The sequence below is a fragment of the Capra hircus genome, chromosome 9, assembly GCF_001704415.2.
Source record: "Capra hircus breed San Clemente chromosome 9, ASM170441v1, whole genome shotgun sequence".
In the NCBI taxonomy this organism is placed as follows: domain Eukaryota; kingdom Metazoa; phylum Chordata; class Mammalia; order Artiodactyla; family Bovidae; genus Capra; species Capra hircus.
In genome coordinates, this window is record NC_030816.1 from 7,000,624 (window position 1) to 7,014,742 (window position 14,119).

Consider the following 14,119-nt stretch of genomic DNA (forward strand, 5'->3'; position numbering starts at 1 on the left):
GAACCTCAACCTCCCAGGTTTTGGCACCAAAAATGTAGGGTAAGGGAGTTAGAGAAGGCGAGGTTCAGAAAAAGGAGACCGGCACTTTACAGGAACAGATCACCTTTAATGAGACGAGAAGGGGCAGCAGTCAGATTAGCAAGCTGCTGTGCTTATCCAAGAAAAGAGTAAGTATATATAGGCATGTATGTGGAAAGCTACTGTCTTGATGGGGCCTGTTCTTCTCCAAGGTTGTTCAGAGTAGTTATCTCTTAAACAGCTGGGGCAAGGAGTTCTGGAGATGGGCCAGAGGCTGGACCGGCGGGGAGCTGGGCATAATCATCCTAATGTCCATTTTTTTCTTTGGGTGAGAGAGTTCTTTGTTTTGCATAGAATGGTGGGGAGGACCTGGAGGGGAGTTTTAACTCCAGGCTACCTTGAGCCTTGCAACTTTCCTTCACTTGTTATAAAATGATGAGGAACTTGGCTGAATTGTGTTCTAGTGCCCTTGCAAGGCACTAGAAAAGTAGAAAAGTAGAACTTGCAAGGGATGACCTTGGATACTTAGCAGAGGTTATTTCTACACAAATTTTGAAGGTGAAGATGCAGCAGGGTTTCTCCTTATTGCTTATAGCAAAAGGCAAGAGGAGAGAGATACTTTGAAGGAATTGCTTGGGTTTTTTAAAAATTATTTTTTAATTAACCTTTGGGTAAAATTTTTTTATTCATCTGCTGCTTTTTTCTTTCTTTGAAAATATTTTTTAAAAATATATTTTAAATTCTTTTATATTCTATTTTCACTTTCCTGAGGGAATTGTTTAAAAATCCCATACTGCAAAAATGAGAAAGTGTGTCCTGAAGGAGTGCCAGTTCCTGTCCTGTATCTGGACAGGATCTCCATAGGAAGATTACTCACAGATTTAATCAGCCATCTCAGTTGAAGCCAGTAATAGGAATGAGATTATACCAGCAGAAGTGCTGCCAACTGAAGGAGAGACAGAGAAAATGGGATAGAATGAAGGAAGACTGGCAGACTTCCACAGGACAGGTGTACTCACTTCTGACGAGTTCCCACTCTGGATCCATATCTGAGAACATTTTCAAAATATATCTTAAATCAGTGGTCAAAGACCTAAACGATCAGAGAGCTCAATAACTGAAAACGCTTACATCTGTTTTCATAGACCTCTACCAAGTTAGGTCTTTCTAGTTCTCCACTTAGCAGTGTTGCCATGGTGTATCATTTTACATTTTTTATCCTTATCCTACTTGTTTCTTCATATTTAAAGTGGGTTTATTGTAGGCATCATATAATTGGGTTTTGCTTCTTTATTCAGTATGAAAATCTCTATCCTTTCCAGGGGGTATTTGTATCATGTATCAGTTCAGTTCAGTTTCTCAGTCATGTACGACTCTTTGCAACCCCGTGGACTGCAGCACACCAGGCTTCCCTGTCCATCACCAGCTCCCGGAGTTCACTCAAACTCATGTCCATTGAGTCAGTGATGCCATCCAACCATCTCATCCTCTATCATCCCCTTCTCCTCCTGCCTTCAATCCTTCCCAGCATCAGAGCATTTTCCAATGAGTCAGTTCTTCGCATCAGGTGGCCAAGGAATTTCAGCTTCAGCATCATGTATACCTAATCATGTATAACTAATAAATCATGTATATCTAATATGTACCTAATCTATAATGATAAATAATAATCTATTGTAACCTATAAATAATGATTATACCTAATCATTTATACCTAATACATCATGTATACCTAGTATGATTGTTGAGTGGATTTAATTTTATTTTCTCTTTTTTTTAGTCTTTTTTCCCTGACTTCTGCTTCATTTATTAATTGAACATTTTGATTTTTCCTCTTCTGTTCACTTTTTAGCCATAATTTTTTTTATTTGTCTGCTTGTTTAGTTTTACTTGGTTTTCAGTGTTTTACTGAATTTAGAGGGTTTTTTTTAATACTGTTTTTACTGCTTTAGAGTTTTTAATAACACTATCTGATATAAGATGTAAGCCACATATATAATTTATATTTTTTCTAATAGCTGTATTAAGCAAAGTTAAAAGGAACAGGTGAAATTTTAGTACTTTAAAAATCTAACTCAATATATTCAAATTATCATTTCACCCATAATAGTACTAAACTCTTAATGAGAAATTTTAAATTATTTTTTCCACTATGCTTTTGAAATCTGATATGCATTTTACACTTGTAGGCTATTTCCTTTCAGATTAGTCACATTTCAAGCGGTAAAGAACTATTTGTAGCTAATAGCTACAGAGGTAGACTGGGGGGGGTTTATAGAATGCATTCTTATCACAAGTGATAGTATACCATTTGACATAAAGTAGAAAAACCTTAAGCAAAATACCTTCCCTCCCCCCGGCCTTAGTGCATTTGGTGTCATTTGTTTTTCTTTTGTATAGACACGACTAAGTGACTGAACTGAACTGAACTGAACAACATGTTATTATTGTTATTATTTTTTTGCTTTGTATATTTTAAAAAGATTTTTAAAGTAAGAAAAACGTCTTTTATATGTACTCATATTTACCATGTTCAGTGTTTTTTGGTTTTTATGTAGATTCAGATTTTTTTTTGTCTGAAGGACTTCTTTTAGTAGCTCTTATACAAATCTACTGGTGATGAATGCTTTCAACTTTTGGATATCTGAAAACATCTTTATTTTTCCTTCATAGTGAAAAATATATTCATAGCCTATACAACTGTAGGTTGATAATCTTCTCTCTTCAGTATAGGCATACCTCATTTTATAGTGCTTCAAAGATATTGCTTTTTTTAAAATAAATTGAAGGTACGTGGCAACCCTGTATCAAGAAAGGGTATTGACACTATTTTTCCAATAGAATTTGCTTGCTTCAAATTTGTCTGTCACATTTGCTAATTCTTGCAATGTTTTAAACTTTTCCATTACTGTGTGTTATGGTAATCTGTGATCAGTGATCTTTGATGTTACTATTGTACTAGTTTTTGGGTGCCATGAACCACATCTATATGAGATAGTAAAATTAATTGATGAATCTGTGTTCTGGCCACTCTCCCAACCAGCAGTTACCCCATCTCTCTTGTGGGATCTCCATATTCCCTGAGACACAACGATATTGAAATTTGGGCAATTAGTAACTGTACAGTGGCCTCTGAGTATTCAAGTGAAAGGACGAATTTCTTGTCTCTCCTTTTAAATCAAAAGTGAGAAATGGCTAAACTTAGTGAGAAGGGCATGTCAAAAGCAGAGATAGGCAACCAAAGGTAGGCCTCTGGCACCAAGAGTTAGCCAAGTGTGAATGCAAAGGAAAAGTTCTTGAAGGAAATTAAGTGTGCTGCTCTAGTGAACATGAATGATAAGAAAGAAAAACAGTCTTACTGCTTTAAACAGTCTCACTGCTTTTTCTCTAAAAAGAAAGTGGTCTGGATAGAATATTAAACCAGCTTCAACATTCCCTTAAGCCAAAGCCTAATCCAGAACAAGGCCCTAATTATTTCAATTCTGTGAAGGTTGAGAGAAGTTAGGAACCTGTAGAACAAAAAATTAAAGCTAGCAGAGGTGGGTTCATGAAGTTTAAGGAAAGACACTTGTCTCCGTAATATCACAGTACAAAGTGAAGCAGCAAATGCTGATGTAGAAGCTGCAGCAAGTTATCCAGATCTAGCTAAGATGATGAATAAAGGTGGCTACATTAAAAAACAGATGTTCAATGTAAATGAAACAGCATTCTATTGGAAAAAGATGCCATTTAGGAATTTCATAGCTAGAAAGGAAAAGTCAATGTCTCTTCAATGCTCCAAAGCAAAGGCTGACTCTCTTGTTAGGGGCTGATGCAGCTGGTGACTTTAAGTTGAAGCCAGTGCTTACTTGCCATTCTGAAAATCCAAGGGCTATTAAGAATAATGCTAAATCTACTCTGCCTGTGCTCTATATATGGAACAGCAAAGCCTGGATGATAGCACATCTGTTTACAACATGGTTTACTAAATATCTTTAACTTACTGTTGAGATCTACTGCTCAGAAGGAAAAGATTCCTTTCAAAATTTTACTGCTCATTGACAATGCACCTGGTCACCCAAGAGCTCAGATAGAGATGTGAAATTAGCTTACTATTGTTTTCAGGCCTGCTAACACAACATCCATTCTGCAGCCCGTAAATCAGGGAGTTATTTTAAGTCTTATTTTCAGAAGTCTTAGGCGCAGAAAGTCTGTGGATAAGAAATACACTTCATAAGGCTGTAGTTGCCATAGAGAATGACTACTCTGATGGATCTGGGTAAAGTCCTTCTGAAAAGGACTCATCATTGTAGATGCCATGAAGAACATTCATGATTCAGCAAAGAGGTTAGAATATTAACAGGAGTTTGGAAGTGATTCCAACTCTCATGGATGACTTTGACAGACTCACGACTTCAGTGGAAGATATAACGATGGATATGGTAGAAATAATAAGAGAACAAGAATTAGAAGCGGGGTATGAAGATGTGGCAGAATTGCTGCAACTTCAAGATAAAACTTGGATAAAACTAGCTTCATAAGGATGAGCAAATAAAGTGGTTTCTTGAGATGGAATCTACTTCTGGTTAAGATGTTATTAAAGATGGTTGAAATGACAAGAGTGTTTATTTTTCAAAGAAGCCCCACACTCATTAGCACCCTATTTATGTATTTGTTTATTTATCCAGCTGCACTGGATTGTAGTTGTGGCATGCAGGCTCTTTAGTTGCAGCATGTGGGATCCAGTTCCCTAATCAGGGATTGAACCTGGGCCCCCTGCATTGGGAGCATGGAGTCTTAGCCACTGGACCACCACGGAAGTCCTGACAACAGAGTGTTACCTCAGCTTATTTGAAACAGCAGTTGCAGGCCTTGAGAAGACTGACTTCAATTTTCAAAGTTCTGTGGGTAAAATGTTAACAGACAGCATTGCATGCAGATAATGCAGAGAACAGAGAAACCATTCACTCAAGCAAGAGTCGATTGATTTAGCAAACTTCCTTGTTTTATTTTAATAAATTGCCATAGTCATCTCAATCTTCAGCAAACCACCGTGAACAGCCAGCAGCCTCAACATCAAGGCCAGACCCTCAACCAGCAAAAAGGTTGATTTTTTGAAGGCTCAGATGATTGATTGATTGTTAGTACTTTTAGCAATAAAGTATTTTAATTACTTTGTATATATTTTAGACATAATGCTATTCCACATTTAATAGTTTATAATATATGTGTTTTGTATGCACTGAAAATCAAAAAATTATATGACTCACTTTATTGCAATAAATATTTGCTTTCTTGCAGCAGTGTGGAGTCAAATCTGCCATGTGTCTCAGGTTTGTTTGATCTTTAAAGATATCGCTCCACTGTCTCTGCGCTTATGTTGTTTTCGATAAGGAGTCTTCTATTAGCTTTATGATTCTTCTTCTGTATGTGTTGTTTCTCTCTGGTTGTTTTTTAAGACTTTGTCACTAGTTTTGAGCAATTTAATCATGTGCCTACATGTAACTTTTATTAAGTTTCTTGTGCTTGGGATTTGTTGAGCTTCTTGATCTGCTGGTTTATAGCCTTTACCATATTTGAACAATTTGGGGCCATACTTCCTTCAGATATATTCTTAAGTTCTCCCTCCTTTCCTTTGAAAATTCCAAATTTTAAGAATTATTTTATTTTGGAGTAATTTTTGATTACACAGAAGCTGTAAAGGTAGTGCAGAGAATGGACATACATGCCTCTCTCCATTTCTCTATTAAGATCTTATATACTGTTGTACCTTTGTCAAAATTAAGAAACCAATAATGGCACATTACTATTAACTAAACTTTAGTTACTTATTACTTGAATTCCATCAGTTTTTCCATTCATGTCCACTTTTTGTTCCAGGATCCAATCCATAATACCTCCTTGCTTTTATTTGGCATATCTTCTTAAGTGTCCTCTGGTCTGTGACTGGGGATATTAATTTTAACAATATATTTTAAGACAATATATCAAAATATCATTTCAAACTGTGATCAGTATTTTTAAAATTATTATTTTACATTATTTTTTTCATACTAAATCTTTAAAATCTAGTGTGTATACTCACAGCACAAATTACTCTTTGGAAGTACTTCATCTGAATTGAGAGCTCACAAAACTTACAGTTGAAAAAGCAGACTAACATTCTCTGGTGGTTCCAATACACTTAAAATTCTTCCAATAATTGCACTATCAGTTTTTAAATTAAAAATTAATTAAGAAATTTAATTCCTCAGTTGCAATAGCCATATTTCAAGGGCTCAATTGCCCTATGTGGCTAATGGCTACCATACTAAATAGTGCAGCTCCACACCACTGTAAGACTTTCGACATTTATTATGAGCTCTCAAGTGGAAGAGTTAGTCACCCTGTCGTGTCTGACTCTTTGCAATCCCATGGACTATAGCCCACCAGGCTCCTCTGTTCACGGAATTCTCCAAGCAAGAATAATGGAGTGGGTAGCCATGCTCTCCTCCAAGGGATCTTCCTGACCCACAGATCAAATCCAGGTGTCTGCACTGCAGACAGATTCTCCACCGTCTGAGCCACCAAGGAAACCAAGTAAAGGAGTGACAGGATCTCAATGAAGTTGACTCTGCTCTGCTGGAGAACAAACTGAAGTGAGGGCAGAAGCAAGGAGTCCAGCCAGGAGGCTACTACCATAACCAGGTGAGTGGTGAAGGTGTCTCAGACTAGGGCAGTAGTAGTGGAGGTGGAGAAAAGTGGTAGGATTCCAACATTACCTTGTTAGACCTGACACAATCTGCTTATGGATTAAATGTGGGATTAGGAATGACACCAAAGTCTTGGGCTTAAAAAAATATTATGAATGTCTTTTACAGAGAAGATTTTGTAAGCAGCAGATTGAGAGCAGCGAGATTAGGGGCTATTTTGAACATTCGAGTTTAGGCTTCTCCATCCATGGGATTCTCCAGGCAAGAATACTGGAGTGGATTGCCATTTCCTTCTCCAGAGGATCTTCCCGACCCAGGGATCGAACCCAGGTCTCCCGCATTGGAGGCAGACGCTTTAACCTCTGAGCCACCAGGGAAGCCTCTATAATATCTACTTTACATTGACATGTTAAGTATGCAGTGGATATGAATCTGGGGTTCAGGGGAGAGAGGTCTGCTAGAGTAATATATTTGGGAGTCATTAATGTGTAGATGGTATTTTAAAATGTAAGAGTGGAGGCTATCACTGTAAAGCGTTAGCAGTAGTATTTTCAGAAAAATGCAAGTTTTGGGGATTGGGTTCAAGAGCTCAACAAAAATTGGTGGCTCAGTGGTAAAGAATCCACCTGCCAAGCAGGAGACAGGAGCTCTGGTTTAGGAAGATTCCCCTGGAGAAGAAAACAGCAACCCATTCCAGTATTCTTGCCTGGGAAATCCCATGGACAGAGGAGCCTTGCCGGCTACAGTCTATGTGGTCACAAAAGAATAAGACACGACTTAGGGACTAAACAAGTTATCTTGTCTAAGCTCGCTCTGCTCGCTTTACAACAGGCCAATGAATTGCAGAGGATGAGACAAGGAACACAACTTTATTCTGAGAGCTGACTGACGGAGAAAATAGCAGACTAGTGTCTCAAAATAACCATCTTGTTGGGGTTTGGATGCCAGGTTCTTTTACTGATCAGAGATGGGGGGAGGTGAGGAAACAAAAAGGCCATTAATCTTGCAGCTATCTCCTAGAATGGCAGGCCTCAGGCCGGGTATATGTTCCTCCTTCCTGCCATCTAGAGGTGGACAGGTCTCTGAACAAAGGCACTTTAACAGGCACAAGGGCATGATTCTCTGAGATAAGCCATTATGTATGATTATAATAACAAAGCAAGGAAAAGCAAGTCCGCGACAGTTCCAACAGATTGGCTTTTCCCTGCAATAGCAGCAGCAGCAAAAGCAGGTGCTGGACTCAACAATGCAAAGGCAGGGATGAGCCAACCAGATACAGGAAATCATTTTGCTCTGATGAAACAAAAATACAGAGCCAGAAGGTATTTTAAAAATGTACTCAGTAAGGAAGGGCTTTCAGGCTGGCCGGGTGGCTAATCAAGAGCTGGGAACGCGAGGGTTCAAAAGACAAGCTTTGGCGTTAACAAGGGACAGCTGCAGTTAAGTTTCTTACACGTACACAAAACCGACCAACTTCTCCTACCATAGAGCATATGTCATTCTGCTGGTACAAGAGGCATCTCGTTTCCAAGAATGAGAGAAAGCATCGCCTCCTACCGCAAAGGAACTTAGCAGCCAAGCCAGCCCTCGCGGAGGGTACTTGAGCTCTAAAGTGGGACAGGCTCGGAGGGGGGTTAGGGAGGCTGATAAGGCGAGTTCAAGCGTAGAATCTCGGTGGGCGTGTGTGTTCTGCGCTGAATTCTGACAGAATGGGAGGACCTTGGCTTAAAGAAAAGGCAAGGGGTCATTTAAAGATAGTGGAAGGACTAAGGTCAGTGGAAACTCAAGGACAAAAAGCAATGAGACTTTTGAGCTGGCGGCAGGGCTGAAGGCACTGCGAACGACCCGCCCCTACCACATCCTCCGGCACCGAGGACCGGGAAGGACCAATAAGTGAGGCGGAGGAGGGGGCAGAAAAAGGCTGACTCACCAGGCACCTTTAAGGTCCTGATGCTGAGAGCAGCGTCTGCGGGCCCTATCTCCCTCTCACCGACTAACTCCTCCCGGCAGTGGCTCCTAATGGGGCAAAACCCCGGCCCGGCTTTTTAACCGGAAGGTGCCGAGAAGCTGGTCTATCCGCTCCTCGAACTTCCGGGGGGCGGAGCCGGTGGAGTCAGAACGGAAGACCCCTGCCGCGAGGGACGTTCGCAGAAAAAGGGGCGGTGCCGGCGCGCACCGACCAATCACAGCAGACGATTTCACGTGGCCAGCACTGGCCAATAGACGACCGCGTCAGTAGCGGCGGGGAAATTCAAACGTGTGTGTGGAGAGGGGCTGGAGTTCCCATCTTTTCTTCTCAGCTCCGCTTTTCCGCAGAGAGTCCTACCTTGGTGGCGAACGGAGGGGGCGGAGGCGGCCGGGGTCTGTGGGCCCTTGAGCCGAGCCGCGCTGGCCGGTGAGCGGTGGGGACGAGGCGGGAGGTCCCCGAGCCTAGAAGAGGACGTGGGGTGCGGCTCACAGGCCGGAGGGGGAGGGGCGGGCCCGCTGCCCCGGCCGGTTCTCCTGTTAGTGCCGGAGGTTGATTTTTCGAGGACCCAGGAGGCGAGAGGTAGGTGTATGGACTTGGCTGGGAGAAGGGGCCTGCTAGGGCCTCTGCGGGAGACTCCTCCTCTTTTGTGGTGTTTTAGAACCAGGAGAGGAGCCGGTGGCCGTGGTTCTGACAGTTACCTTTGGAACCTGGCTTCAAGGGGTGATACCAGGCACCGGCTTTGTCGCTCCTTTTCATTAACTATGGTCGGAGGCGGCGTTGATATCAGTGACCTTGGGTTACTGGATTGATGGATGTGAGAATCATCACAAAGATGACTGACGGGAAGAAAGACTGCGCCCCCTTTGTGGACTAAACAAACATCAACACCGTGGAGATGGAACAAGTACTCAGTACTGTACAAATACTGTAGATTCTTGGTATGGGAATGATTAAGGTAGCACATCACCTTTCTGCCAGATATACAGAAGAATAAGCCTGCTGATATCCCATTTGTGAATAAAGGGCTGTGATGTTGTATGTGTTCTGCTTTGTAACCACTTGCAACGTGCAAGTTTACTGACATAAAGCAGGTGAATAAAGGAATGGTTTTTATCATTGTCAAAAGGATTTTTATGCCTATATGTTTCTACCAGAATCCAAGCAAATATACTATCACATTTTTAAAAAAGACTGAATTTGCAGATGGCCTAGAGAAAATAATTCTGGAAAAAGAGTGAAAGGAAGGCATAGAAGAAAGTTTGAAAGGGGGCAGCAACTTCCCTGTTGTGCAATACCTTTTTGAAGTTCTGATGGAAAGAAGGAGAGTACTGAATACTTACCTGTGGGAAACCTTGCTGGACAGATTACAAAGACATGCAATTGTTTTTGTGCACATAGCTTCCCAAATACCACCCTGATAATATCTGTGTTGAAATGTGTTCATTTAACTAATGTTTTAGTCACCTGGGTTCTGAAAGGCTAGTTGCAACATTTTTTTTTAAATGCTTGTAAAAGTAGGAATTATGATTAGTTCGATTTTTTTTTCTTAGAAATGGAGGCTGAGGAGTTAAGTGGCAGAGAGTTGACAATTGATTCCATAATGAACAAAGTGAGAGATATTAAAAATAAATTTAAAAATGAAGATCTTACTGACGAGCTAAGCTTGAATAAAGCCTCCACTGATACTACAGGTGAGTTGCGTTGTTTTGAGTGCCTTCTGAGGTAGAGGAAGAAAATGTTAACTGATTGATGCTCACCAGTGAGAGCACAAACATTTTATGTTTTAATCCTTTTGTGTGAAAATAGTTCCACGGTTTTCCACTTTCTTAAAAAAGGAAACAACACTATTTATTACAGTGTGCTCAAAGGTGGTTTTCTTACTCTTCCATTATTGGCAGCTGTCATTTCTGCTCATATGCTTGCCATCAATAGGTACTCCCCCCCCCCCATATTTTGCTGCAATCTGAGAATGCCTCACTAAATACACCTTAATAAAACGGTGTATAAATTTAAGGCTAACCACACAATATATGATTTGAAGAACCTTTCTGTTACCCTCCCAGCACTTTTCCAGCCTTTCTTTCCTGTTCTGCTTTGTTCATTCTGTTTCAGCCGTAGCAGCTTCCCTACTGTGTCTCCTGTGTGTTGGACCAACCCCTACCTCAGTACCTTTGTTCTTGCTCTCTGCCTACTCTTAAACCTTCTTCAGGTTTTTCCTCAAATGTCTTCTCAGCAAGGCCCTCTCTAATCCATTTATTTATTTAATTAAACTTTTTATTTTGAATTGGGGTATAGCTGATTAACAACGTTGTGATAGTTTCAGGTGGACAGCAAACGGGCTTAGCCACACATATACATGTATCCTTTCTCTCTCAAACTCCGCTCCCGTCTGTGCTGCAGCATAACATTGAGCAGAATTCCCTTTGCTATACAGTAGGTCCTAACCCACCTATTTAAAATAGCAACCTGTTGTATTATTTTTCTCCACTGTGGTAATCGCCTCATATCTCCTTTGTTGTTCAGTCACCAAGTCATGTTCAATTCTTCGCTACCCCGTGGACTGCTTCCCTGTCCCTCACCATCTCACTGAGTTTGCCCAAGTTCATGTCATATCTCCTTTACTCATTTGTCTGTTGTCTGTCTACTCCACTAGGATGTGAGCTCCATGAGGGCATGGTTTTTATCAGTGGTGCTCTATCTACAGAACTGAGAATGGTTCCTGGCAAGTAGTGGGTACTTAAAATATTTTTTGAATGATGAATGAGTGAAAATACCCAAAGTTTAATGTCTTAGTTTTATGAAAAGTATTAGCTCAGAAGCTGAACTCTTTACTATATTTTAGATTGTTGAAAAAGTCACCTTTAGATAAGTTTTGTTTTATTTGTACTAACCATTCAATGGATGAGGGATTGGAAAGCAAAGGGAAGAATCTATCCATATAAATAGTCATGATGGCAGGTCATATTCCTTGAAACAACTTAGGGACTTACCATTTTGGTATTAAGCAAATTTTTTAATGGTGATAGAATAAACACATACTTTACTTTGTGTATTTAAGTAGCACCAGTGAAGGTTATGGCTTCCCTGGTGACTCAGCGGTAAAGAATCTGCCTGCCAATGCAGGAGATGTGAGTTCGATCCCCGGGTCAGAAAGATCCCCTGGAGAAGGAAATGGCAACACACTCCAGTATTCTTGCTTGGGAAATCCCATGGACAGAGGAGCCTGGTAGGCTACAGTCCATGGGGTGACAAAAGAGTCGGACATGACTTAACAATAAAGCTTGTTTACAATAGGGTAGATGAGTCCTTATTTAAAATCCTTAGCTTGCTCAAAACTGTGAATATGTAACACGTTGATAAGTGGGATATAAGACATAATGCTGAGTAAGGTTAAACCTTGTTTCTAGATGAGAGGAATTTACCTATTTACCATGCTGCATTGTAATACATGTTTAGCTCAAATGACTACTGACATAATAGAGACAGGAAGTTTTGAATAGAGAGAGCACAGTGCATGAGAAATAATAAGACTTTTTTAGAAAACTTGAAGACAAATTTGTTAGGGAAGTGATGGGAAATGAAACTGGAAAGTGAAGTTAAGATCAGAACAGATTACGGGTAAAAACAAAGTTCTGAATCTGTTATGTTTTAGTAAAAAGCAAAAGCAGTAATTTTGTTTGTAAAAGGAAATATTTAGCCCTTGTTGAAGGTAACAAACTAATAGAAGGGATGATAGTTTCTCTTAAAAATCTAAATTTAATAATGTTTAGTAATGACTAAAGTAACCTGACAAGGACACTGACATTAAATCACGTTGTCTTTTAAAATCTATTAACAGCAAAGAAAATTAAAAATAAATTACAATGTGAAAATTATGGAGAAACGTGGATAACTTGGAAGGAGAAGAAAATGACCATAGGAGTTGCTTATCCTCTGTAAACTGGTTTTGTTTGATTGATTGAAAAGTAAATTGAGGAGTATGGAGATAATATTGGATGGATAAGGTTGTAAAGAAGGTTATGTTAGGGCTAGGACCATACAGTTTCTAACTTTTTAATGAGTCATTGATGAAGAATTTTCCAGGAAAGTTGGTACTGGTGGTGGTAGGAGAGGCTGAGGTTTTCTTTGACTTGGCAGGATGCTAAAGTAAAGTTAGGCTGCTACAGGATGGTTTTCTACTGCATATGGTATTTTAAAGCTACTTATAAACATTTCCAAATTCTCTTTTCTTCAAAATATGCAGCTTTTTACAGTAACACATACCTTCTTAAAAGATATATATGCAGTAAATAAGTTGTTTACATTTACATGAATAGTTAAAGTTTTAAAAAATAGTTTAAGGAGTTTGTGTGCATTCATACTGAGAGTATAAATGATTACCTGTAATTTGAAAGAAAAGTGCAATTTGGCATTTGTTTTTTGACTTTCTTTTTTTGCTATATTTTGTCCCTTATTCAGATAACTCAGGAACTGTTAACCAAATAATGATGATGGCAAACAACCCAGAGGATTGGTTGAATTTGTTGCTCAAACTGGAGAAAAACAGTGTCCCTTTAAATGATGCCCTTTTAAACAAATTGATTGGTCATTACAACCAAGCAATTGAAGCACTTCCTCCAGATAAATATGGCCAAAATGAGAGTTTTGCTAGGATTCAAGTGAGATTTGCTGAACTAAAAGCGTAAGTATTAGTATTTTAATTGTATTCAGCCAACTACATTACATAACACATAACTACATCACCCAAAGGTAAAATGAAAACATGTTGTCAGAACTACTTGTAAGAAGTTTAATATTTTTTTTACCAAGTCTTTTTGTTTATAATTAACAAGTGAATTTGTAAACTTTCTTTACAATGTACATATTTCCACAAAAATTACATACTCTAGACTCCACCTAAAATTTTTTTAAATTAACTTATTTAATTTTACAGACAGAAAACAATATTCTGTGTCTTCTGGGAAATAGGATGAGGAGTTATCAAACAGGAAACTGTGTTTTTTTTCTTAAAACTTAACTCTGAAATCTTTATTTCAGTATTCAAGAGCCAGATGATGCACGTGACTACTTCCAAATGGCCAGAGCAAACTGCAAGAAATTTGCTTTCGTGCATATATCTTTTGCACAGTTTGAACTATCACAAGGTAATCTGAAAATGTCAAGTCCAGATATTAAGTAAAAGATAACTTCCTATTGTAACTTAAATCATGTGTGTGAAATAGAAATAATGAGGCAAAAGGCATGAAAGTTGGTCAGATGAAAATTCAGGGAAGGATGCTATGTAAGTGTACGAAATATTTGTTATACTAGCCCTTTCACTTGCACATTACACAAGTTAAACTGTTTCACATGAATTGTTACCAGAAGTGAGAAATTGCTTGTTTGCTTATAAATAAAATGTGTGAGACTTGGAATAAATATTTTTGCCTGAGACTTTAAAATTTTTTTCCTAGGTTCTGAA

The 14,119-nt window shown here is 39.2% G+C and overlaps 1 protein-coding gene across 6 annotated transcripts in view; it reads left to right on the forward strand.

The window, feature by feature from the left end:
- Positions 8,930 to 14,119, forward strand: part of TTK (TTK protein kinase) — a 41,154-nt gene continuing 35,964 nt past the window's right edge. For 5 of the 6 annotated variants that reach the window (XM_018052903.1, XM_018052905.1, XM_018052906.1 and 2 more), the window contains exons 1-4: positions 8,930 to 9,084; positions 10,209 to 10,349; positions 13,117 to 13,339; positions 13,696 to 13,802. In XM_018052903.1, the coding sequence (XP_017908392.1) occupies positions 10,211 to 10,349; positions 13,117 to 13,339; positions 13,696 to 13,802 (469 nt within the window). In that variant the 5' untranslated portion in view covers positions 8,930 to 9,084; positions 10,209 to 10,210. Of the gene's footprint in view, positions 9,085 to 9,121; positions 9,238 to 10,208; positions 10,350 to 13,116; positions 13,340 to 13,695; positions 13,803 to 14,119 lie in introns of those variants that run through there. The other variant, XM_018052904.1, reaches the window with a different exon arrangement.